Source organism: Cricetulus griseus, chromosome 6, assembly GCF_003668045.3.
Source record: "Cricetulus griseus strain 17A/GY chromosome 6, alternate assembly CriGri-PICRH-1.0, whole genome shotgun sequence".
In the NCBI taxonomy this organism is placed as follows: domain Eukaryota; kingdom Metazoa; phylum Chordata; class Mammalia; order Rodentia; family Cricetidae; genus Cricetulus; species Cricetulus griseus.
The window spans coordinates 25224576-25251934 of NC_048599.1; the positions used below are offsets into that span (position 1 = coordinate 25224576).

Below are 27359 nucleotides of genomic sequence, written 5' to 3' on the forward strand. Positions count from 1 at the left end.
GCCTAGCCTGGCACTCGCTCTGGAGACCAGGCTGGCCTCGAACTCACAGAGATCTGCCTGCCCCTGCCTCCCCAGTGCTGGGATTAAAGGTGTGTGCCACCAACGCCCGGCAAGATTTATTCATTTTTATTTGCAGGGAGTTTTTGCCTTCAGAATGTCTGTGTGCCACATGAATTCCTGGTGCCTACAGAAGCCAGAATAGGGTGTCAGATTCCCTGGAACCGGATGGTTGTTAGCTGCTATGTGAATTCTGGGGACCTGGGTCCTCTGGAAGAGTAACCAGTGTTCTTAACTTTGGGTCATCTCTCCAGCCCCACTTAAAGAAAATACGTGTGTGTGTGTGTGTGTGTGTGTGTGTGTGTGTGTGTGTGCTCTCGCGTGTGAGCATGTATACATGATATGCATATGTGGGTATGGGAGTATGTACCATGACACATGTGTGCAGATCAGAAGACAATTCTGTGAAGTTCTCTCTTTCCACCATTATGTGGGTTCTGGGGAATGGAACTCAGGACACCAAGATTGTATAACAAGTTTCTTTACACAGCTTGCCAGCTTTTTTTTTTTTTTTTTTTTTAAACTTAAAAACAATTTATTGTGCGCAGGTATTCGTGTGAGTTCCAGAAGTAGGTTCTCTTCTGCCACCTTGTGGACGATTGAATTCAGGTCATCAGGCCTATACAAAAGTCTTTCCAACCATTGAACAATCTTTTTTGTTGTTTGTTTTCAACAACAGGGTTTCTCTTCGTTGCCCTGGCTGTCCTGGATCTTGCTCTGTAGATAAGGCTAGCCTCGAACTCAGAAATCTGCCTCCAAGATTCTGGTATTAAAGGCAGGAGACACGGTTTTTCCTGGTCTTACTTCTGGAAGTCGCTTTCTGAGGCAGCCTACTCGTGTGGTCTTTGTGACTTCCACTATGGCATACTGCGGCCAGGGTCAGACGGTGCAGCCCATCAAACTCATCTTCAAATATTTGCAAATTAGGTCTCGGATTCAGGTGTGGCTATATGAGCAAGCGAATATGTGGATAGAGGGTTGTTTTACTGGCTTTGATGAGTATATGAACCTCATATTAGATGATACAGAGAGATCCACTCTAAAACAAAGTCAAGGAAGCAACTGGATTGGATCATGCTGAAAGGAGACAATATTACTCTGCTCCAAAGTGTTTCCGACTATAAACTCAGGCACTCGAGAAGCTGAAGAGGAAGTACAATGTTTTTAAAGGTTTCTTCTGCTTGGAGCACAGTCTGAAACATTTATTCATATTGTTTTAGTGGCCCTTATGTTATTATCAGGTGACAATAAATGCTGTGAGATTGTTTTTATTAAAAAAAAATAAAAGCTGGGCATTGGTGGCGCACGCTTTTAATCCCAGCACTTGGGAGGCAGAGGCAGGCGGATCTCTGTGAGATCGATACCAGCCTAGCCTACAGAGCAAGTTCCAGGACAGGCTCTAAACCCTGTCTCAAAAAACCAAAAAAAAAAAAAAAACCCAAAAAACCAAAAAAAAAAAAAAAAAAAAAAGCATGAGCCATTACTGCCTGGCCCCAGTGAGCAATCTTGCCTGCCCACTTTCTGTTTTTTTTGTTTTTTGTTTTTTGTTTTGTTTTTGGTTTTTTAGATAGGGTTTCTCTGTGTAGTCTTGACTGTCATGGAACTCACTCTGCAGACCAGGCTGGCCTCTCGAACTCACAGAGCTCTCCTGCTTCTGCCTCTGGGGCACTGAGATTAAAAGCATGCACCATCACTGCCTGGCCTATTAGGGTTTTTTGTTTTTTGTTTCTTTTTGTTTTTTCAAGACAAGTTTTCTCTGTAGCTTTGGAGCCTGTCTTGGAACTCAATGGAACTCGCTCTGTAGACCAGGCTGGCCTCAAACTCACAGAGATCCAGCTGTCTCTGCCTCCCAAGTGTTGGGATTAAAGGTGTGCACCACCACTGCATGGCTGGGCCTATGTGTTTTTAAGACAAGATTTACTCGTGGGGCATAGTGGCATACACCTTTAATCCCAGCACTTGGGAGGCAGGTGAATCTCTGATTTTGAGGCCAGCCTGGTCTACATAGTGAATTCTAGGACAGCCAGGGCTACACACAGAAAACCTGTCTCAAAAAACAAAAACAAACCTTACTATGTAACCTAGGCTGGCTTCAAACCTGCACTGATACTCTTGTTCAGCCGTCTGAGTGCTGTGATTATAGAGATGAGTTATTGAGCCTAGCTAAATCAGCAGATTCCTGGATCCAAAGCCTTTAACCTTTTTCCTGGGCTACTCTAGGATATTGGCTAGATTCAGACATCTCAGATGCTAGAGTATCTGAAATGTAGATTTTAGAATTTAGTGTAAAGGAATGTTAGCATTTTAGCATAAATCTTGGCATTTAGGGAGCAGATCCTTCATATGTTACCAGGGCTGATTGATTTCACCTGACCTTAAGCAAAACTACCCTACTTTTCAATTTTATTTATTTCTTTTGTGTGTGTAAATGCTGGGCAGTTCCCTTGTGTTCGTCCTTTTCTAGGTTCCCCCTCCTATCTCTTCTGTGAACTGGTTTTCTCTGGGAGCTTTGCCCAGGCGTTTGGTAGATAGCCAGGCCAGTGTGTGTGTGTGTGTGTGTGTGTGTGTGATCAATTTCTGGCCACAGCTGACTAAGTGAGGGGGTATAGAGTATTCCTCCAGCTACATGTTCATGAGGCAGCTGGCAGAGAAGCCGGTGATTGGCACTGCTCATGCTGTTCAATCATGGACACCTCTCCCCTTTTCTGGCTCTACACTTTCTCCCTTCTCAGCTAGCTGCTTGGTATACAGATGCCCATTTCCCCTTTCCTAAGCTCTGTCCTCAGAACATTTCCTAGGGGAGGAGCTCTCTATTAGGGTTCCTTCCCAGAAGTTTGGCTGGACTTCATTAAGCTTCTTTAAACAGGGCACTACGTGGGGGGACTTTTAAGGATCTAATTCTAGCCTTGGTCTTGGGAAAGGACCTCAGTTCTTGGTGATGTGTGGGTCTGTGCCCTCTCTCATGTACTCTTGTATGCTCTCTCTCCCCATCTCTCCTTTCTCCCTCCCTCTCTATTTTCTTTTTGAGTCAGGGTCTCACTATGCAGAATTTTAACTTTAAAACATGTTTTTTAGCTGAGCGGTGATGGCACACGTCTTTAATCCCAGCACTCAGGAAGCAGAGACAGGGAGATCTCTTGAGGAAGCTGAACTTGAGTCTGGTGCCTTAGACCACTCGGCCACCCTGACATGACAACAGGTGGATGTTTTGTGAGTTCGAGGCCAGCCTGGTATACAGATCAAATTCTAGGACAATCTTCAAAGCTACAGAGAAACTCTGTCTCAAAAAACAAAACAACCCCCCAAAACAAAACAACAACCAAAAAACTCACAAAAAAACAAAACAAAACCCAAAACATGTTTTTTTATGTTTATGAGTGCAAAACCCAAAACATGTTTTTTTTTTTTTTCTGTATGTGAGTGTTTTGCCTGTATATGCCCCTATACTCATTGAAGATAGAAGAGGGTGTAAGATGCCTTGGAACTAGAGTTATAGATGTTTGTGAGCCACCACATGGGTGTTGTAAATCAAATCCAAGTCCTTTGCAAGAACAGCCAGTGCTCCTAACTGCTGGGCCATCTCCCCTACCCTAGCCTTTGAACTTTTGATTTTCCTGACTCCATCTCCCTAGTATTGTGACTACAAGCATGAGACTTGTAATCCTTACCCCCTTATGTGTGTGTTTACAGTGGTGAGATTTACTGTAGGGCTTTATACATGATAGGCTCTACCACTGAGCTATATACCCCAAGTCCTGTATTTTAAACATTTAAGAGTCTCACTAAATTGCCCAGGCTGGCCTTGAACTTGTGACTATCCTGCTTCAGCTTCCTGAGTATCTGAGATCGCAGACCTTCCTCAGTAGGCCTGGCTTGTCCTTCAGTCTTTAACAAAAACGTCTGGAGTTCAATTCACAAGATAGCTTAGAATGGTCTATAATTCCTGTGCCAGGGATCTGATGCCCTCTTCTGGCCTTTGAGGACTTCATGTGGCACACAGACATCCACACAGGCAAAAAGACCAATCTGCATAGAATTAAAATAAACTTAAAAATGTATAACCTGGAACTTGCTATGAATCCCTAGCTGGCCTAGAATTAGCTCATGAACCTTCTGCCTCAGTCTTCAGAGTGCTGTGATTACAGGTGTATGGCATCTTGTTTGGTCCAGTTAGTGATCAATTAGTGAATAGTGCAACCATCCCTTGCTGCTAAGGGGAGTAGGGGATATGAACTTGGAAGCCAGAAAGACCCAAGTTAGAACACAGGTCAGCAACTGGGCATGGTGGTACATGCCTTTAATCCCAGCACTCAGGAGGCAGAGGCAGGGGAGCTACACAGAGAAATCCTGGCTCAAGAAAACAAGCAAAAACTAGCAAACAAAAAGCACAGAGGTCTGCTCTTAGTACTTCTGTCTCAGTTTCCTTATCAATAAAATGGTAATAGTGTATAGGCTATGCAGAATTTACAAATGAGGTACAAATGATAGTGTAAACTAGCCAGCTCATATGTCATGCAAACACTGAATAAATGGCATTCAAGTATGTACGTGTGTATGTAACACACGTCTTTTTATTTATTTTTATTATTTTTGTGTGCCGTGTATGGGTGTGTGCAATGTGAATACAGGTTCTCAAGGAGGCTAGTGGTGTCAGATCTCCATGGAGTTGGAATTACAAGTGGTTGTGTGCTGCCCAACATGGATGATGTGAACTTTATTCTGGTCCTCAATAAGAGCAGTGCATGCTCTTAGCCGATGGACCTTCTATCTCTTCAGCTCCTTACGCATTTTTTATTTTGTATATTTTTAAGGCAGGTTCTCATGTAGCCTAGGCTGGCCTTGAACTTGTAGATCCTCCTGCCTCTACCTATAAGTGCTGGGATCAAGCCCTCAAAGGAGTGGCGTTTCTCCTCCTGGTGAGCAGGCCTACCTCTTTAGACACTGTGCCCTGAAGCTGAACCACGCCCACAGTCCTCTCCCCATGGCACACAAAACGAGGGAAACCATCTCCTTCCTTAGCTCGCTTACCAGTTAACTCTGTCTGCCAAGTCCCTGGAGCCTAGCTCCCCGCCACACGCAGTCCTGTCCAGACTCCCAAAGTCTCGCCCAGGGATCTTTGATTCTTTTTCTTGTCCTTCTGCTCCACGAGCTACGGTCCAGTCCTCGACGGCACACAGAACCCGATCCTTGGGTTGCCTCATCCACAGAATCTGGTCCCTTTATGTCCCCGCTGAGTACTCCACACCTCAACCGCCTCCTCTAACTTTGTGGCCTCGCCACGACGCGGCTCCGACCCACTCCAAGCGGTCCCGCAGAGCATCCTTAGGTTACCCAGCAGCATCTCTTCAGTCTCTGCCGGGCCCCGCCCCCTTTGGCACCGCCCCCGACAGCCTGTCCTCCGAAGCTCCGCCCCCCGAGGCCCGGGGTAGGGTGGCGGCTGGCTCAGCAGCCCTGCCGCCCTCTGCCCTGGGCGCTGGGTCGGAGCCGGCCGGGTACGGTGGGACCGGGCGAGCGCAGCGGACTGGGACTTCGAGGCGAAGATGGCGTCAGGCAGACGCGCTCCGCGCACCGGGCTGCTGGAACTGCGCTCCGGGGCGGGCTCCGGGGCGGGAGGCGAGCGGTGGCAGCGGGTGTTGCTCACTCTGGCGGAGGACGCGCTGACCGTGAGCCCCGCCGACGGCGAGCCCGGCCCGGAGCCCGAGCCCGCGCAGTTCAACGGAGCCGCTGAGCCAGGCACTGCGCCCCCGCAGCTGTCAGAGGCTCTGCTGCTCCAGCGGCGCCGCGTGACGGTGCGCAAGGCCGACGCCGGCGGGCTGGGCATCAGCATCAAGGGTAGGTGGGGGGCACTGAGGGCATGGGGTCGTGGTGTCTATGCTGCTGCGAAGTGCCCAGGGGTCACGGGGCCTGGCAGAGCAAGGAGACTAGATAGCCAAAAGCCTGCTGTCTGAGCTGGAGCAGAGCTTGAGGGGAGGAAGGAACAGGAGTGAGGAAGGAGGAACACCAAGGTCGGAAGGGGCTTGGGGAGTTGGAGATCTTACAGGGAGCTCAGCAGACACAAGTGTGGAAGTGTGCGGGCGCACCAAGGACATGGGTTCGTAGTTCTGTGTTGAAGCAAAATGGTAGCTATAGGTATCAAGGGCATGAGGATCCTCAGGAAGGCAGACGACGGGGCGAAAAGGGACACTACTAGGACAAGAAGGGGGAAGTTCTGAGACACAACCTAAGTGCACAGGTGAAGGCCTGGCCAGTAAGAACCTAGATATCTTGGGCTCCAGAAGGTTGTATGCCTAGACTGGGAGTCTCGATGACTAGGTTTGAGTCTCCTCATCTGTCCATTTGTACCATGGACAGGGGGAAAGGGTGAGCCAGAGCTGCCATTCCTTCTTGAGAGTTCTTCGCCTCTAAGACTAACGACTGTTTGACAGGGTCTGGTGTATCCCAGGCTGGCCTCATAGTCACTACGTAGCAAAGGATAACACCGAAGTAATCCCAGAGTGCTGGGATTACTGGAATGTGAGGCTAAAATAGGTTTATGTTGTGCTGGGGATCAAGCCTAGAGCTTTATACATGTTAGACAAGCACTTTACCAACTGACTGCTTCCCCAGGTCACTTAGGCTGCAACCGGAGTTCTGGATCTCTGTGTGAACTTGGTCAAGTCACTCCCTATCTCTGAATCTGTTTTGGTAACTATATGATGAGGATGTTTCTGAGAGCAGGGCTTGCCAACATGTGATGAGAGGAAGAGAGGCCAGGAGGGACTCTCAAATCAGCTGAATGTGGTGCTTAAAATCCATGGGCACACCAGCTTCTGGTGCTTAAAATCCATGTGTATCCCTGACGTCTGGTGTTTTTTTTTTTTTTTTTTTTTTTTTTTGGTTTTTTGAGACAGGGTTTCTCTGTGTAGCTTTGGAGCCTATCCTGGCACTCGCTCTGGAGACCAGGCTGGCCTCGAACTCACAGAGATCCGCCTGCCTCTGCCTCCCAAGTGCTGGGATTAAAGGCATGCACCACCAACACCGGGCCTGACTTCTGGTGTTTAAAATCCATGTGCACCCCCAGCTTCTGGTGCTTAAAATCCATGTGTATCCTCAACTTCTGGGTTCACCATTCTTGCCTTGTCTACCAGTTTCAGCCCTCAACAGACTGCCAGCCTTTTTTAAAAAAACTGAATGTGTCGGTACATTCCCAGGCCTCCTGGGAGCTGACTGTATTCATTGATACCTTGTCTAGACTTTGGCCCAGGTTAGGAAGTGGGCATGGTGGTGAATGCCACTGTGTGCTAGGCGCTGTGTTCATTATGCTTAGTTCAGGGTCTACTTCATTTTGAGCATCAGTGCTAAAAAGACTCAAAAGGGAAAAGTGACTTTCCCAGGATCAGTCTGTGTACAGCAGAACCAGGACTTCAATCTTAATTATAGAGCCTTTATTGCCCTAAAGACTGCCCAGGGAGTCAGTTCTTCCCAGGAAGGGGTAAATTCCCAGGTAGTGAACCCCAAGAGTCTAAAGGAGAAACGGGAGAACAGGGAGTGGGCACCAGCTTTAATCCCAAACTCTGGTATAGGCTAGGGAAATAGCAATAAAAAAATACACTTGGTGTGTCAGAGCAGACAGACAGACTAACTCTTCGAGGAGCAGGGTCTTACCAAGGTACAGAGACACTACCCAAATCTGTACCTCCAGGTGATTGAAAGGATATTTTGGTGGGACTTTAGGGAATTTCATTCACTTCCTCCTGGATTGAAGACTGGGCTCCTGTTGCCATGGTAACTTCCCTTCTGGGGTCCAGCTGAGTCCCAGGCAGCTGGGAATGGTCATAGCTTCAAATGGAATGGAAGGCCTTACATTTAGGTGGAGAGGCTGGATATAAATAGAAACACCTTCCTCTCCTAGGCCTCAAGCCTTTTGCAGTGCCATGAGCAACTGTTGGCCTGGGTGGGGGTTGGGAGTGAGGTGTTCCAGGCTCAGATGTCACCAATTTATATAACCTTGAAACAATGACCTCTTGCTCTGTGCCACCAGTCTCTCTTCTTCAGTACTTTGAGGGTGGATCAGGAACGTGATATCTGAGGGTCTGACTTGAGTCTATATAGAGTCGACATTGATTTTTCTTTTTTGGAGACTGTTATACTGTCCTGAAACTTCATATGTGGAACAAGTTGGTCTTGAATTTGCAGTAATCCTTTATTCATTGTCACCTCGGTGCTTCGATTACAAGTATGTACCACCATACCCAGCCCCGCTAACTATTTAAAGAGACATTTGGTCTGGGTGTGGTGATGCATACCTTTAATCTTAGCACTCCAGAGGCAGAGGCAGGTAGATCTCTCCAAGTTTCAGACTAGCCTGTTAGACATAGTGAGTTCCAGGCCAGTCGGGGCTGCATAGTGAGATCCTTTCTCAAACAAACAAAACCACAAACAAAACAAGCAAAAGACATTTGAGGCTGATGAGATGACTCAGAAGCAGTGGTTTTCAACCTTCCTAATGCTTTGACCTTTTAACATAATTCTTCATGTTGTGATGACCCCCAACCTTAAAATTATTTTTGTTGCTATTTCATAACTGTCATTTTGGCCTGGTGGTGGTGGTGGCTCACACCTTTAATCCTAGCATTTGGGAGGCAGAGGCAAGCAATCTCTGTGAGTTAGAGACCAGCCTGGTCTACAGAGTGAGTTCCAGGACAGGCTCCAAAGCTACAAAGAAACCCTGTCTTGAACCCCCCCAAAAGATAACTGTAATTTTGCTACTGTTATGAACCATAATGTAAAGATGTGATATAAAGACTATCTGATTCCACCCCTGTGAAAGAGTCGTTTGACCCTCAAAGGGGTTGTGATCCAGTGGTTGAGAACCACTGGCTCAGAGGGTAAAGATGTCTTCTCTCAAGACTGCAGACCAGATTGATCTCCAGGACCCAAATGGTCCTGGAGAGAACCAAGTCCTGCAAGTTGTCCTCTGACTCCCACATTGTACTATATAGGACATGTGTATTTGTATACACGCATAAGACACAAAATAAATACATGTTGAATTATTTAAAATGACATTTGAGATTTTAACAATAAAGTAGTTCAGTGAAATGTATTATTTTCTTAGATCAGAGATGAAATTCAGATATACTTTTGAAATTTCTAGAACTTAAGGCCTTCCTTTCCAGTGTGAATCCTGGTTAGTAAAGCCCATTTAACTATTTATTTTTGAGATGGCCTTGTATACATCCCAGGCCGGCCTCAAACTCCCTTCATAGCTGAGGTTGATCTGAACTTCTGGCCTTCCCCACCCCCTTCCCCACATTAACTTCCCAAGTGCTGGGATAGCAGGCTTTGTGTACCACACCCAGCTCTGGATTCTAAAACTTGCTGATTGTAGAAGAGGTCCCTTCAGGCCATAGCAACCACTACTTTTCCCTTGACTCTAGATGGGGGTTATCAGTAAATTTTCATACTGTAGAAAATTGCTTAAAATCCAAAACATTTAAAAAATCAGTGAAGTGGTGAACAAACAAAACATTTAAACAAAAGATCTAGGAACCAAAATATAGCATTATGGATTTAGAAAATATATTATTTGTCTGTCTTGCTATATCTCTGAGTGACTCTGCACTCAAGGCACTCCATTCCTGCCTCAGCCTCCTAAATGTTGGAATTGTGGCTGCATGTCACCAAGTCTGGCTGTGGTCAAACTCCTAAGTTTCCTCCCTTTATTTCTCACTATTTGCTCATTTTCCCTTTCCCAGCACTGAGTCAGAATCAATTTCACCTTGGTAAGTTTCCCATTTTGAAGCACACGCCTCAGTTTCCCCTTCCTTCTGTGCCTGTGCAGGGGGCCGGGAAAACAAGATGCCTATTCTCATTTCCAAGATCTTCAAGGGACTGGCAGCAGACCAGACGGAGGCACTCTTTGTTGGGGATGCCATCCTGTCTGTGAATGGTGAAGATTTGTCCTCTGCCACCCATGATGAAGCCGTACAGGCCCTCAAGAAGACAGGCAAGGAGGTGGTGCTGGAGGGTAAGTACCAGGGAACAGAGCCGGAGGGCTGGGAAGGGCTGTTGTAATTTCTTTCCTGCTTACCCCAGGCACCAAGTGGCTCCAGCCTGGTCTTGAGGGATGGGATGTGGGCATGAAAATAGAATCAGCACCTACCTGGGGTCACCCTGGGGGGAGAAGCACAGAGCTAAGTAGCACTGGTTTGTATTTCTTGTCTCTCATTCACTAGTAGTGTGGTCTTGGACAAATCACTTCATTTCCAAGAACCTTGATTTCATCTTAAAATGGGGACATAACTCCGGGCTCTCTGGGTTGTGACTAGGATTTGTCACCTATTGGGAAGCTAAGGGAAAGGGAAGAATGGGGACTGGGAAAGGACAACTAGATTCTTTGCTAAAGGGCTGATGGAGCATTTAACTTCAGGTTCTTTTATCATCTGTGGCCCTCAAATCCTGAGATATGTAGTGACTCGTCACATCCAGTGAGGACCAGAGAAGTGCTTTGAGGAGAACCTTAATTGGGTGGCTCTCTCCACAACCTGTTCATGTGTGGTCTTGGAGACACTCACTTTTTCTGGGTCTCAGTTTCTCCATTGTTGCATAAGCCCCGTGATGTGGTTATTTGTTATCTGCCTTTTGACACTCTCAGGAGGTTTCTGCTTTGCTCAGCCCTTTCCTCAAGCTCCACTCTGTCAGCTCCAAACGCCTGTGGGGGCCTGAAGAATGTATTTTTGGCTTCTTGCCCAGAATGGGAACTGAGAGATGGTGGGGGCTGATACACAGTGCCATGGCTAGCAAAGCTGCTGAGCTCAGTCCCAGACTCAAATCCTGCCAAGTTTCCCCACAGGGGTCTCCAAGACGCCACAGAAGTAGAGAGGCTTTGGGACCTTGGGTGACCTTTGACACTTTCAAAGACTTATTTTTATCTCATGTGAATGGGTGTTTGCTGGCCTGTATGTTTGTGTATAGTACCTTGCCTGCATGTCTGTGCACTACGTATGTGTATAGTACCCTGGTCCTCCTTTAACCCACTCTTAACCATTGAGCTATTATTGCCCTAGACCCTCACCTTTGCCATGTTTGTGGTTCAAGACCTCAACTCCCATGCAGTTTTATTTTTCTTCATATTTTAGGCTCATCTACAACTGGTATTGATACATTTTATTTCATTGTGCATAGTGTTTTGTTTCTCAGTCTAGAATGTTAATCCTTAAAAGGTTAAAAGTATATCAAGCAGGGCTGGGGAGATGGCTCTGAGGTTAAGAGCACTTGCTGCTCTTCCAGAGGTCTTGAGTTCAATTCCCAGTAACCACATGGTGGATCACAAACATCTATAATGAGATCTGGTGCCCTCTTCTGATCTGCAGGAATATATGCTGCAGGCATAACACTTTATACATAACAAATAAATAAATCTCTTTTTAAAAAAAAAAGTATATCAAGCAGTTACATGAGTAATATAATCAAGGTCAGGTCTACTTTAATCACAGCAGCACTCAGGATGCAGAGGCAGGAAGACCTTTGTGAGTTCAAGGCCAGTCTGGTCTATATAGGGAGGTCCAGGTAAGCTAGAACTACAAAATGAGATCCTGTCTCAAAAAAGAATAAGAATAAGAAATTGGAATGGAGAGATGGTTCAGCAGTTACTCCTCTTCTGGAGGATTGAGTTTGATTCCAAGCACCCACATAATGGTTTACAACCACCTGAAACTCCAGAAACTCTAGTTCCAGGGGATTCAACACCCTCTTCTGACCTCTGGGGGCACCAGGCATGCAAGTGGCACACATAGCTACATACAGTCAAAATACACATTAAAAATGAATAGACCTAATAAAAAGAAAAAAAAAGTCATATTCCCAGGGCCTCTGGTCTTCCAGGCAGCATTCCTCCAGTGAGATATATCCCCCAGCTCCTATCAATCATATTTAACAACACAGTCAACAAATAGGATCATACATGTTATAGATATGAGAGAGACTTTCCACTTCAGACATCTTATTGTTTTGATGGTTATAGCCAGTGACGTGATTTAAAATAATGGGCATTAATTGAAACATCACATTTTATTGTATTTATAGGATTTATTTTAAACTTATGGTTTGACGGTATAAAGTAAAAATATGGCAGGAAGATATGGCTGAGTTTATGGCAGTGGGAGCATGCACCTGGGACTGCTCACACCCAGGTGGATAACATTGCAGTTGATGCTAAGGCTTCTTTAGTTTCTGCTATTTGAAGCTCTTAATTTGTTTGTTCATTTTGAGACAGGGTCTTTTTGTTTTACTCTGGCTATCCTGGAATTTTATATTTAGACCAGATTGGCATTGAACTCACAGAAATCTGTCTGCCTCTTGCTCCCAAGTGCTGGAATTAAAGACACATACCACTGTACCTGGATTACTGTTCAAAACCTTAGTTCTATAGATGGCAATTTTTTTTTTTTTTTCCGAGACAGGGTTTCTCTGTGGCTTTGGAGCCTATCCTGGAACTAGCTCTTGTAGACCAGGCTGGTCTCGAACTCACAGAGATCCACCTGCCTCTGCCTCCTGAGTGCTGGGATTAAAGGCATGCACCACCAACGCCTGGCAGATGGCAAAATTTTATCAGAGCCTTGTTCCTAATCTATACTCTCTCATCTTTAGGATGATAATATTTTATCATAGCACATACATCATTCTGAGAAGGATGAATGATTGACATTTGATGAGAGGTGGAGACAGGAAGATCAAAATTCAAGGTCATCCTTGGCTAGGAGAGCCTGGATCTGGTAAGGGAAGGTAGGGAGGGATCTGAGAGACTGTGTAGGTAGACACCCTAGCCCCGCCCAATAGTCCTGGGACAGGTACCAGGTGGACCCGGGACTATTGGGTGGGGCTAGGGTAAAAGGGGAATTGTACCGGGTCCACCTGGTACCTGTCCCAGGACTATTGGACGGGGCTAGGGTGTCTCCCTACAAGACTGCTCAGTGGTTAAGAGTACTTATTTATTGCTCTTTTAGAGGACCCAAGTTTAGTTGCCAGTCTCCAGGTCAGTGGTTCACAACTGCCTATAACTCCAGCTCCAGGGATCCAATGTCCTCTTCTGGCCTCCACAGACAACCTCACATTTATCTGTGGTACATACAGATAAAGACACACACACACACACACACACACACACACACACACACACACACACACACACTTATTAAAAGAATAATAGCAGCTGGGCATAGTGGTACATATCTTTAATCCCAGCACTCCGAGGTAAAAAGGCAAGTGAATGTCCATGAGTTTGAGGGAAAGCCTGGTATACATAGTTCAGATCAGCCAAGGCCTACATAGTGAGACTGTCTCAAAAACAAACAAAAGAATACTAACAAAGAAGGTAATTGAAACATCTCCCCTCACACCTTCATTTTATGTGTTGCTTATTTGTTGTAGTTTCAAGTAGCCCAGGCTGGCTTTGAACTCCCGATTCTCCTGCTATCATCTTTTGAATGTGGGGATTACAGGCTATGCCACTATGCCTGGATTCTTAAATTTTTTTTTTTTTCTGAGACAGGGTTTCTCTGTAGCTTTGTAGATGGAGTTTCTGTCCCACTTGTTCCCACAGACTCTTTGAACCCCAAATAAACACACAGAGGCTTATAATAATTATAAACTGGCCAATGGCTCAGGCTTCTTATTGGCTAGCTCTTTCTTAATTATTAACCCATTTCTAATAATCTAAGTATTTCCACATGGTCTTTTCTTACCGGAGAAGGGTCCAGACCTGTTAACTCCTTCCTCAGCTCCATGGAGACTCTCTTGCAACCTCTCTCTGTGACCTCTCCCCAGAGTTCTCCTCATCTTGTAGCCCCACCTATACAGACTGCCTGGCTACTTGCCAATCAGTGTTTTATTCATCAACCAATAAGAGAAATATATATACAGAAGGACATCCCCCATCAATCTTTAGTTATGTGTATGTCTGTATATGGGTTTGTGTATGTGAGTGCAGGTGACCTTGGATGCCAGAGGTGTCAGATTCCCTAGAGCTGGAGTTACCGTTCAATATAGGTGCTTGAAACTGAACTTGGGTCTTCTGGAAGAGCACTATGAGCTCTGAACTGCCAGAGCTCACTCTAGCCCCTCCAGCCCCCATGACTGGATTTTTTTTTTTGAGACAGTGTCTCATGTTGACCAGGATGGTCTTGTACTCACAGACATAAGATGCCCAAGCTTCTGGCATTAAAGGATATACCATCATATATGTCTTTTTAAAAAGTTTTTTAAAAAGATTTTATTTATTTATTATGTATACAACATTCTGCTTCCATGTATATCTGCACACCAGAAGAGGGCACTGGTTCTCATAAGGGATGGTTGTGAGCCACCATGTGGTTTCTGGGAATTGAACTCAGGACCTCTGGAAGAACAGCCAGTGCTCTTAATCGAGTCATCTCTCCAGCCCCTTAAAAAAGTTTTTTAAGATAGAGTCTTACTGTTTAGCTCAGGCTGATGAATTTACCCACCTTTTGCCCTAGCCTCTTAGCTATTAGGATTGTATGTCTTTTGTTTTTTTTCCTCCTCCTCCTTTTGGTTTTTCAAAACAGGGTTTCTCTGTGTAGCCCTGGGTGTCCTGGAACTCACTCTGTAGAGAGAGCTGCCTGCCTCTGCTTTCTGAGTGCTACGATTAAAGGTGTGAGCCACCGTTGTATGTCTTAATCACTATGTTCAGCTTTCCAGTTTTTCTTACTTGAACTCTCATTTTCTCTCCCTCCCTCTCCCAGCTCCCTGTTGTTTTGTGGTGGTGGGAGTGCTAGAGCTGAACTTAAAGGCTAGGCAGGTTATCTATCACTGAGCTCTGTTCCCAGCCCCGAAGTCTCTTTTGAGCTGGTCTTCTGGCCAACTGTCTCATGGAAAGGGGGAGTTTCCTTCAGGACAGCACCACAGGCTGGGTGAGGAACTGGGCTCAAGTCTGCACTGCAGGAGTGATTTGAAAAGCCTGGAGGACAGATGGATGCTGGGTTGCCCTTGTTCCTTGAGACTTTGAGGAGTTTGTATGAATTAGGCACTCAATTTTTCCTATTTGGAACCAGGGCTCTTAGGGGCTTGCCAGGGCCAAGGTTCCCTGAGAGCCCAGTCACTGGTTGCAACTTCCCCATTCCCCAACCTACTTCTAAGGCTTCTTGGATGAGCCATGGAAGGCTGGTCTGTCATTTGGATGTGAACTTGGCAAGGTGGCTTGGTGGATATAGAATCCCTGAGAATGTCCAGTAAGGACAGGTGTCACCAGTGAACTCTAGGTGTTTCCAATAGGCCTCCCTCCCTGGGCTGAGTTGGAGACCTGAGCATGTCTCCTAGAGCTTTTTTTCTGCTAAGTCAGGGATCTGCACAAATCTTCTGAGGCTTTTTTCAGCCACAGGGAAATGTTTGTCACTAGAGCCTGGGTGTAAGCTGGCAGCCAATATGCCTCTGTCTGCTGCTTAGAGAGGCCCATTGTGTGTGCAGATCTCATGCCAGGACTAGCCTGGGCCCTTAGAGACCAGGCCAGGGAGAAGAGGGAGGGATACCTACAAGGAAAATGCCCTTCTTTCTTTCGTTCGTTTTCCAGTTTGGCTGAACATACTGACAGTGACAGTAGTGAGTCTGTCATTCATTGAAAAATAATACTAAGAATTGGGGGCTGGAGAGATGGTTCAGTGGTTTAGAGCACTGGCTGCTCTTCCAGAGGTCCTGAGTTCAATTCCCAGCAACCACATGGTGGCTCACAACCATCTATAATGGGAGCTGGTGCCCTCTTGTGTCATGTGGGCATATGTGCAAGTGGAGCACTCATATGCGTAAAATACATAGAAATAAAAAAATACTAAGGCACAGTAAAAACTCATAAAGTAAGTCTAAGTGCTTTATTGAAAGTGGGAGAGTTACATGTAATACAGAGATTATGGCTTTTAAAGATAAACAAAAAGATGGCCAGGGTGGAACAAATCGTAAACTCATGAGACTGAACAAGAAAATCGATCTGAGCATTTAGAGCCAGAGCCATCGTGGGCAACACAGTGAGGGACTATTTTTTTTTTTTTTCAAGACAGGATTTCTCTGTAGCTTTGGAGCCTGTCCTGGAACTCATAGAGATCTGCCTGCCTCTGCTTCCCAAGTGCTGGGATTAAAGGCGTGCGCCACCACCATCTGGCTTGTGTGCTTTCTAAGTGCAGCACATAATGCTCATCAAAGAATCTTCCTTTTGTGATGGTCAGGGGCTATTTCAGAGAACCACAGCTGCTCAAGGTGCAGAGACTAAGTGACTTTGATGTGCCCAGCCTCAAATGGGACACTTGTAACATAACCCCTATAACCTAAGGCTAAGGGAAAACAAAAAGGGGGTGAAAAGATTGTAGGAACCAGAGGACCAAGGGAATTGCTACAGAGATAGAGTCTTCTGGACATGACAGGGATGCTGTGACCATGAACTGTCAATGATCAGTTGCCTGATTAGAGCACACACCAAGTTGACATGGCAACAGGGATGGGGAAAGGTTCAGAAGGCCCCACCCCCACTGAAGAGCTACAGGCAGTTACTGGCTACTGAAGGAGGAAGTTCTGGAGCTGGAGAGATGGCTCAGCTGTTAAGAGAACTGGCTGCTCTTCCAGAGGACCTAGATTCAATTCCCAGCACCTTCATGGCAGCTCACAACTGTCTGTAACTCCAGGATCCAGCACCCTCACACAGGCAAAACACAGATAAAAAATAAATTAATTAATAAAAAAACCGAGTCAGTTTTCTGTAGGGATCAGCTGCCTGATAGAGGGCATTTGTGTATAAACAATTTTAATTATAGAAGAAGAGGACATGGGTTTGAGAAGCAGATATAGTGAAGGGGACACGAGAAGACTTGGAAGGGTAGGAGTGAGATTCTAATGGCAGACAAACCCTTCCTTCTAACAGTAGTCCCTCCCATGAACCACACTCCAAATATGTATTCATAGGTACATGACAGAGTCGTATCAGGGTTTTCTAGGATGTGAGAGCCTATGGACAACATGCATGTCTGTGATGAACATCAACAGCACAAACCAATGTGAGCGCCCTCACTGGTGCATGTCATTCTGTGCCCTGGTGTCTGCATCCAGTCCTGGACCAGAAGGAAAGAGGAAATATTTGCTAGAAGAATGAGTGAACTTAGCATGGTAGAGCTTGCCTGTAATCATGCCAAGGAGGCTACACAAACACGACGATGACAGAGGGCCCATGAGACAGCTCAGTAGGCAAAGGTGCTGGCTGTTAAGCCTACTACCTGAGCACAGTCCCTTGGGCCCACATGCTGGAAGGAGGAAACTGACTCCCACAAGTTGTCCTCTGACCTCCACACATGCACAGTGATTCTTACACATAAACATCATACACACATTAACATACAAAATAAACAAAGGTGTAATTTAAAAATTAAAAAAAATGGGGCTTAGTGATTAAGGACATGAACAGTTTTGCAAGAGGACCAGAGTTCAGTTCCCAGAAATCATGTTGGGCAGCTCACAACTGCCTGTAACTCTAGCTCCAGGATTCAATCCCCTGGCCTCCATGGGTACTTATACTCGGATGTACATACCCATAACCATACATATACATAATTAAAATTTTAATTGAGAAATAAAGGACTAGCACATTTGTTTAGCATGGGCACATCCCATGGTACAAGACACCAAAGCATGCTAGGCACTGTGTTTTTTTTTTTTTTTTTTTTTTTTTTGGTTTTTCGAGACAGGGTTTCTCTGTGTAGCTTTTGGAGCCTATCCTGGCACTTGCTCTGGAGACCAGGCTGACCTCGAACTCACAGAGATCCGCCTACCTCTGCCTCCTGAGTGCTGGGATTAAAGGCGTGCACCACAAACGCCCGGCTGCTAGGCACTGTGTTAAGTGCCTTCCCTATGTCATCTCATTGGATCCTCAATGCCACCCCCTTGAGTGAAAATGAGGACACTGAAACTCAGGTGAGGTTACTTACCTAAGGTCACACTTGCCTAGTCTACAAAGTGAGTTACAGGTAAGTCAAGGCTACACACTTTCTCAAAAACAAGCAGATAAATAAATAAAAATATAAATTTTGAGCTCAAATCTCTGAGAAGCAATGTTCTTAAATACTCCTAGTGCATAGCATATTACCTGCGTGTGGCAAGATACCTGGCACTGTAAATAAAATAAAATAAAATAAAAAAGCCAGATATAGTGACACACTTGGGCGACTGAGGCAGGAGGATTGCTAAGACTAGCCAGGTATGGTCTACACAGGGATAACCAGGGCTGCATAATAAGACCCCATCTCAAAAAGTTACAAGTCCTTAACTTATAAGCACAAGCATATAAAGTTCCCCGATGTAAAAATATCAATAGAGATTATCATTGTGAAGTTGGGATGGAAGGGAGGGGGCGTTGTTGTTCTTGTTGTTTAAACATATAGCTCAGGCTGGCCTTGAACTCCTCCTGCCTCCACCTCCCAAGGTCCTATGTATGGGCAAGCGCTCCACCACTGAGTAGTATCTCAGCCCTGACTATGAGGTGACCTCCTTAATTCCCCGTTGTTTCATTCTGGATAGTGTATGCTGCTTTTTAATTTTTAAAACAACTTTATTTTTCTCAGGAGATGGTTCATCAGGTAAAGATGCTTGCAGCCTAGCCTGACAATCTAATGGCCAGGTTGTCCTCTGACCTCTACATGTACACCATGATGCAGAGGCAACTCATGCATGCAAATACATAAATACATACACACATACACACAAAAACATAAAGAAATCCATAAATAAGGCCCCTTCCAACTCAGAAATTATAGAATCAGAGTTCTACAATCTTTTGATTTTGTGTGTCAGTGTGATTTTGGTGATGCATGAGTTGTGGGTCCCTAGGGAAGCTTAGAGTCCAGTCTCTAGGTGTGTTGTGGGGATTGAACTGAGGTCATCACTCACCACCTGATGAGCCCTATCACTGGCCTCGCTGGCCCTAAAGTTTTAGGATCTTTTTGTTTTTTGGAGACAGAGTTTCTCTGTGTAACAGCCCTGGCTGTCCTGGAACTTGTTTTGTAGACTAGGCTGGCCTTGAATTTACAGGGATCCTTTGGCCTCTGCTTCTGCCTCCCTTGTGCTGGGATTAAGAGTGGATGCCACCACCTTCCTGCCTGAGTTTTAGGATCTTAATAATGGGAGAAAGAATTGTTTTTGTTGTTTGTTGAGAAAGGGTCTCACTCTGTAGCCCTACCTTGCCTGGAACTCACAATTAGACCAGGCAGGCAACTGTGACTTTAGGCAAGTAACCTTCATCTAAAGACCCAGAAGTTTTTCTGTTTGTTTTGTTTGTGGGAGAGGTGATGGTTTTGGGAAGTAAACACTGCCACTGTACTACTTCCCAGCCCTAATTATTTTTATTAATTTTTTGTATTGTGTGCGTGCTTATGTGAATGAACACACATGTGCATAGGTCAGAGAAGAACATGCAGGAGTCAGTTCTCTTCCTCCAGCATGGGGAGACTGAACTCAGGTCATTAGGCTTGACAGTGAGTGCCTTTACCTATTGAGCCATCTCACTGGGAATAGCCAAGCATTTCAATTGAGTTGTGCAGATCAGGCCAGGGTTGGATTAAGCCAACTTTTGTCTGTGGGGAGTCACATGATCCAAAGTTATGAGTGTGCAGCCAAAAAAATGTCTCCTTGAGAACAATGGTCAGAATAACAGGTCTTTGCATTCATGGGAGTCCTAGACAGGGTTTCCATTTATGTCTGTTCCAGGCACAGAAGTCCCTCTGGCACCTAAGAGGCGCAGAATACTCAGCTCTTCTGAATAGGTAACCAAAAATTAACTACATCCACTTTAAAACTGTTAACATGTGCAGCCAAATCCCATGGGATACACAGCAGTGTCTATCTCCTAGAGGAGCAGCAGAGTTGGCTGGCCTCGGAGTTCCAAGGACCCATAACAGAAAAGCTCAAATTTCACAAGCCAGAATGAGCCTGGAAACCTTCTTAAAGATTTAGGAATGACACCTGCAATCAGGAACGTTGTGGAAAAAGTACAAAAGGTCAGAGACGTACCCCCCTCCCCCCCAGTCAATCTTCACACACCCTCAAGATCCAACATGTACAGAGCTCAGTGCCAGCCCTGGAGGAGGCGGTAGGGCTCAGAAGTACACAATGGCTTCTGCTCTCGGAGAGTTTCTAGGTTGGAGGAATAGTTCGGTGGTACAGTACTTGCCAGTCATACATGGGGGCCTGGGATTTGTTTTTGAGATATTTGAGATAGGGTTTCTCCGAGTGTCCCTGACTGTGAAGCCCTGGGTTTGATTCCAGCACTGGGGAAAAAACAACTTCTAGCCTAGATGCTTGAAATGCAGAATGTCATCCTTATGAATGGGCTGGCTTTGGCTTTACATGAATTACTCTGTTTGGGGGAGGGTTCGAGACAAGATTTCTCCATGTAGCCCTGGCTGTCCTGGAACTTGCTCTGTGGACCAGGCTGGCCTCGAACTCAGAGATCTGCCTGGCTTTACTGCCCCCTTCTCCCTAGCGCTGGGATTAAAAACATTTGCCACCACCACCCAGCCTACATGCATTATTCTTTAATCTTGGGAGGGAAAAAGCATGGCAGAGAGTATCATCCAAGACTGAGGCAATAGTGGCCTCTGTAACAGATAGAAATCAGTTCAATTGGAGTCAGAATCTTCTTAGCGCAGGACTTAAGAAACATTACTTATTCTCGGAGCTGGAGAGACGGCCCAGTGACTAGGAAAGCTTGCTGCTCCTGCAAATGGCTTTGGTTCAGTTTCCAGAACCCACACCAGGCTGTTCACACTGTTAACCACAGCTACAGAAGAGGAGGCCACCCTTTTCTGGCCTCCAAAGGCACATGTAGTTATATGTATATACATGTGCATATATATAATTAAAAGTAATAGCAGTTCTTTTAGTCTAGGCTTTTATCATAAACATTTTTACATGCTAATATATACTTGTCTTTTTTATTTTATTTTATTTTTGGCAGGTTGGCTGGTTGGTTAGTTGGTTGGTTGGGTTTTTTTTTTGTTTTTTTGTTTTTTTTTTGTTTTGTTTTGTTTTTCCGATACAGGGTTTCTCTGTGTAACAGTCCTGGAACCCACTTTGTAGACCAGGGGATCTGAGACCCTCTTTTGGTGTCTGTGGCTACTTGCACCCATGCACTACCTAGCCACATAAAATTTAAAAGAAGGAAGGAAGGTTTCCACTCCCCCTCCCCCCACAGGGTTTCTCTTCAAAGACCTGGATGTCCTGGAACTATCTTTATAGATCAGGCTGACCTCAAACTCATAGAGATCTGCCTTCCTTTGCTTCCCCAATGCTGGGATTAAAGGTGTGCACCACTACTTGGTTTAAGAAGTTTTTTTTTTAATAGACATTTATTTTTTTCTCTGTGTATATGAGTGTTGTGTCTGCAAACATATGTATACTACTTGTGTGCCTAGCACCTTTAGAAGGCAGGACAGCCCTGGGAACTAGAGTTAAGGCTAGTTGGTTCTTGGTTTTTAGAGACGGTTTCTCAGTGTAACAGTACTGGCTGTCCTGGAACTTGTTTTGTAGACCTGGCTGGACTTGAACTCAGAGATCCACCTGCCTCTGCCTCCTGAGTGCCAGGATTAATGGTATGTGCCACCACTGCCCGGCCTATGTGGTTCTTAATGTTGCTCTTCATGCCTCAGCCACCAGTGCTGGAATTACAGGCATGCATTACCACACTTGGTTTGTGTTATTCTTCTGCTAGCTAGTGTAGGTCAATCAAATGCTAGTAGAAGCTGGGTGTGCCCTGGAAAATGAGATTGGGTTCCTCTGTTCACAGTATTGACATTTGGATTAGAGTAGAGAGGCCTTAGATTAGTAAAAAGATAAGTCCATAGTATAATTTCAACAGGGGAAGTAACCACCCACTCTGAACAGACAGGGAACAGGTTGAGCGTAGCCAACAGATTTTCCAAGATTCCAGGCCAGGACATTTAGTCACAGGCACTTAATGAGCCCTGGGATGCATTCTGAACATTTTTTGCATTGAGCCAAAACAAATGACTCCTCTTAGCAAGACATATGAGACCCTGTGCTCTTAGTTAAACTGGGCAGGGGTATGGCCTTGCTCCATTGTAGAATCTAGTGGAATGCCTTGAGTGGAATCTCTTCCTGTGTCCTGGGGCCAGAGCTAACCTCTGGCTTCCTTCATTATCCTCAGCTTCCTGTGTGAGCTTGTCCAGGCTTCTGGGCCAGAGACTTGCCTGGGGAGAATGTGGACTCTGGCTGGGCCTAACGTCATAGATTCCATGACCCTGGCGACCAGCCACAGTCATGTCCCTCAGTGCTAGAAGCCATAGTCTGTAGTCAGTCCCACCCTATCTGCTCAAATGAGTCAGGCAGAAATCAGAGTGGGAGGCAACTTCGGAACTGGGCTATTTATGGCCAAACTCTGGGGCCCCCAGGTTTCCACCCTCATTCAGGGAGAGGTCACTTGGTCTGTGAAATCCAAGCTCTGTTTCTGGCACCAGCTAGAACACTCCTCATTTATAGTACATTCCTGTGGGAATGGAGAAAGATGACCTGGTTCAGGGACAGCCAGACGAGCGGTGACTCTAATGGTTTCTTTGGCTTCAGAGTTGACAAATGTTCATTTGCTGAGCATGTAGCATATGAGAAGCCAGCCGGATTCTGAGGGCATAGATGAGTCACATGAAGTTCTTGCCCTGACAGTGTTCTCTCCAGGTGGGAACACTGATCTCAGGGGACCGGAGTTGGGTTCCCAGCATCCACATAAAGTTGCTCACAACCACCTGTGACTTCAGCTCTAGGGGATCCAACACCTCTGGCCTCCACAGGCACCTGTTAGACAGATGCAAGGAAACAGCCATTTTTCTGCTGGTCTCCTCTCTTCTTGCTTTGTATTTTGTGACATAAGGAATGATCGACTTGAGCTATGGCAGTCCTCCTGTGGCTATGACAGTGAAGGCAAGAGTAAGACCCAGACACTAGTGTCACACTTATCCCCTGAACTAAAGCTAAATTACCTTCCTTAGTTTTTTTTTTTTTTCCCCTTTTCAGTCATTTAAGATAGGGCCTAATTCTGTAACCCAAGCTAACCTATAACTCTTGACAATTCAATTGCCTTAGACTCTCCCAAGTGCTAGGATTACAGGTGTGAGCCACAATGCCTCCTCAAGATTCTGTCTTCTCTCTCCTTATAAAAGGCAGATTGATCTCAGATTCCCTATATAGTTAAGGATGACTCTGAATTCCTCAGGCCTGGCCAATCTCAAGACTTTGCTTCTATTTCTTTTCTTTTCTGTACAGGTTTCTCTGTAACAGTTCTTGGGAGTTCTGAAACTCAGTCTGTAAACCAGGCTGGCTCAAACTCACAGGTCTGCCTGCCTCTACCTCCCGAGTCCTGGGCTAAGGGTGTGCGCCACCACCATCCAGGTTTGTTTCTATTTCTTTTGAGACAGGTCTCAAGTGTCCTGGGTTTGAATGTGCTTTATAACTGGATATAATCTTAGCCTTGGGATCCTCCTGCATCCAACTCCCAGGATAAACTCTTTGGATCCCAGTCTGGCAGCTTTTTGGCTCAGATGTCCTTTCCTGTCCCTAGCACAGCTTGTAGGGTAGGGTCACATGTCAGAGAAGCATATATTCTAGGACTGTCCTGCCCATTGTGGTTGCCCTTAGTTCTCTGTGACTATTTGAGTTTACTTCTAGTTGTTTTAAATTACTGTTTACTGGTAGGCAGGGATGGGGGTATGACACAGTGTTTATATGGAGGTAAGGGAAGAGGATGACTTTTAGAGTTGGTTCTCACCTCCCAACAGTATGGGTTCTAGGAATCAAACTCAGGTCATTGGACTTGGTGGCAAGTGCCTTTACCTGATGAGCCTCTTGTTAGCCCTAAGTTTTTTTTTTTTTATTTATTTTTTTTCCTTCTTCGAGACAGGGTTTCTCTGTGTAGTTTTGGAGACTGTCCTGGAATTCACTCTGTAGATCAGGCTGGCCTCGAACTCATAGAGATCTGCCTGTCTTTGCCTCCTGAGTGCTGGGATTAAAGGTGTGTGGCACCAGCACCCGGCTTGTTGTAGACAGTCTTGTTTAACTCATATTGGCTCTGGATTCTTTATGTAGCCAAGGATGACCTTGAACTTCAGACCTTCCTGTTTTTGTCCGATGAGTGCTGAGATTACCAGTGTTTGTGGGCCACCACACCTGGTTTCTAAAATTAATTTTAATTGCAGCAGTAAAAATTTTTTGATTCTGTTTAGGGACTGGAGAGACAGCTCAGTGGTTAAGAGAACTGCTGTTCTTGTAGAGGGGCTGGGTTTGGTTCCCAGTCCTCATATCAGGTGGACTCTCAATTGCTTGTAACACCAGCTCCAGGGGATCTGAGACCCTCTTTTGGTGTCTGTGGCTACTTGCACCCATGCAGTGCCTAGCCACATAAAATAAAAAGAAAAAACAATCTTTTAAGCAATTCTGTTTGTACTGGTCTCATTCCATGTACTCATTGCAGTGTGTGACCAGAGGCAGACTCTTTTGTATAGAGCAATACATTTCAACCATCACAGAAGGTCCACTGTACCCTCTCAGTGATATTGTGAGATCTGCCAGGGTCCCTGGGCACATATACTGCTTAAGATACTAACTGCCCATGTAAGAAATAAACCCATTAACCACTGTGCCTTAAAGATAATAAAAGTAAGCCAGGGGATGGTGGTGACACACCCCTTCATTCCTAGGCCGAGGCAGGCAGATCTCTGAGTTCAAGGTCAGTCTGGTCTACAGAGTGAGTTCCAGGACAGTCAGGTCTACAAAGAGAAACTTTATCTCAAAAAAAAATTAGCTGGACTTGATCTTACATGCCTACAATCCAGTATTGGGGAGGACAGTATGAGACTCTGTTTCAAAAAGGCCAACAACAGGGCTGGAGAGATGGCTCATCCGATAAGAGCACTTGTTCTTGCAGAGGACCTGGGCATAATTCCTAGCACCCACATGGCATTCATGGTGTCCTCTCCTGACTGCTAAGGAGACCAGGCACACATGTGGTATACAGACATACATTTGAGCAAAACTTTCATACACATAAAATAAAATAAGTAAATCTGAAAGGAAAATTAAAAGGCCAAGAATGTAGTGGAAGTTTTTCTCTTCTTTTTCCTTCCCTTTATTCCTTCCTTCCTCTCTTCCTTCTTCTCTCCATCCTCTTTCATTCTTCCTACTTTTTATTTTATTCTATATTACATTTATTTATTGCTTTTTAAAATTTTTTTCTAGACAGGGTTTCTCTGTGTGGTTTTGACTATCCTGGAATTTACTCTATAGACAAGGCTGGCCTTGAATTTACAGAGGCTCTGCCTGCCTCTGCCCCTGCCACTGCCTCTGCTTCTGGAGTGCTGGGATCAAAGGCAGGTGCTACCACGCCTGGACTGTAGCAATGGTTCTCAACCCGTGTGTCGAGACCCCCACAGGGTTGGATATAGGCTAACCTGCATATCAGATATTTGCATTTCAATTTATAATAGTAGCAAAATTACATTTATAAAGTAGCAATGAAATAGTTCTATGATTGAGGGGTGTCTCTGTATCGTGAAGAACTGTATTAAAGGGCTACAGCATTAGGACAGTTTAGAGCCACACTCTGTGGCATCCAATTCTTGTCAATCCTCCTGCCCCATCCTCCTGAGTTCTGGGATTACAGGTGTGAACCATCATACAACTCTGTCTTCATTTCTTATACCCCCTTCCATTGCTTCTTTCTTTCTCTCTCTCTCTCTCTCTTTCTCTCTCTCTCTCTCTCTGTGTGTGTGTGTGTGTGTGTGTGTGTGTGTTACCAAGGATTGAACTCAGGAATCTGAACATGGAAGACACGTATTCTGCTGGAGTCACTTCCTGCCCCCCCCCTTTTTTTTTGAAGAGATGGGCTTGTGCGGCCCAGGCTAGTCTCAAACTCCTGATTTCTCTTTTTCTAGCTCTCAAATGCTTGGTTTACAGTCATGTGCTTATTTTATTTACTTTGTTTTTTTTTTCTTTTTTGTCTTGGAACTTGCTCTGTAGATCAGGCTGGCCTTGAAGTAGGATTATTGAGATGGGGTCTAGCTAAATCACCCATGCTGACCTCAACTCCTGACGCTTCTGTCTGATATCACCATGCCTGGAAGATGTTTTGCTTTAAATCAAACATCATCTTTAAAAATTTTAAATAGTGACAGAGAGAGAGAGAGAGAAAGAGAGAGAGAGAGAGAGAGAGAGAGAGAGAGAGAGAGAGAGAGAGAAAGAGAGAGAGTGTGTGTTTACCTGTGCTTGATAGCTCAAATGTTATGTTTAGGTAAGGGTTCCAAGTCTGATGTTAGCAATTCTGAGATGATTGCATCTGTTTATGGACTGCACTATTTTAAAAATTATTTTCATTTTACTATTTTATGTTTTGGAGTATTTTACCTGAATTTATGTCTGTGTACCATTTGCATGAATGGCCCATTGATGTCAGAAGAGGGCATTGGATCCTTTGGAACTGGAGTTAGAGACAGTTGTGAACTGCCATGTGGGTTCAGGGAATAGAATCTGGGTCCTCTGGAAGAGCAGCCAGTGCTCTTAACCACTGGGCCATCTGTCCAGCTCCATAAAGTAAGCTTTTAATTAACTAGCGACAATTGTGATATATGCTACATGGAGTTCATGCAGCAATGGTAACAGGCGGCCTCTCTTCTTGCCAGTTAAATACATGAAGGAGGTCTCACCGTATTTCAAGAATTCTGCTGGCGGGACCTCGGTTGGCTGGGACTCACCTCCTGCCTCACCTCTTCAGCGTCAGCCTTCTTCCCCTGGTCCCCAGCCCAGGAACCTCAGTGAGGCCAAACATATATCCTTGAAGATGGCATATGTCTCAAGGAGGTGCACGCCCACTGACCCGGAACCCAGGTGAGGCTGGAGTGGGGAGGCACTCAGATAATACAAACGAAGGATATCTGTGTTGTATGTAAGTGACAAACATCATACCAGCATCCATGCTGGCATGAAGCAGGTGCTTCACAACTGAGTCAAATGGACGCATGACTTAACTCTAGGGTGATGGTATGCACTGCTTGTTTTCTCTTCTCTTCTCTTCTCTTCTCTTCTCTTCTCTTCTCTTCTCTTCTCTTCTCTTCTCTTCTCTTCTCTTCTCTTCTCGCTGGGATCAAAGGTGTGTGCCACACTGCCCTTTGTCTCATCTTCCTCTGGGAAATTAACAGGTGAGCAGGAACTTGGCTTAGGGAGGAGCCCTGGCTTCCAGCCTTGGTTCTCCTTGGCTTTCTTCTTCTTAAGAAAGGGTC

The 27359-nt window shown here is 45.4% G+C and overlaps 1 protein-coding gene and 1 pseudogene across 1 annotated transcript in view; both read left to right on the forward strand.

Moving 5' to 3' along the window:
* The first annotated feature begins 916 nt into the window (after positions 1–916).
* On the forward strand, positions 917–1203 carry LOC107978597 (annotated as a pseudogene).
* Positions 1204–5482: 4279 nt separating this feature from the next.
* Positions 5483–27359, forward strand: part of Snta1 (syntrophin alpha 1) — a 28227-nt gene continuing 6350 nt past the window's right edge. Inside the window, exons 1-3 of the mRNA XM_027421438.2 lie at positions 5483–5889; positions 9881–10066; positions 26763–26967. Of these exons, the coding sequence (XP_027277239.1) occupies positions 5598–5889; positions 9881–10066; positions 26763–26967 (683 nt within the window). The 5' untranslated portion in view covers positions 5483–5597. The remainder of the gene's footprint in view (positions 5890–9880; positions 10067–26762; positions 26968–27359) is intronic.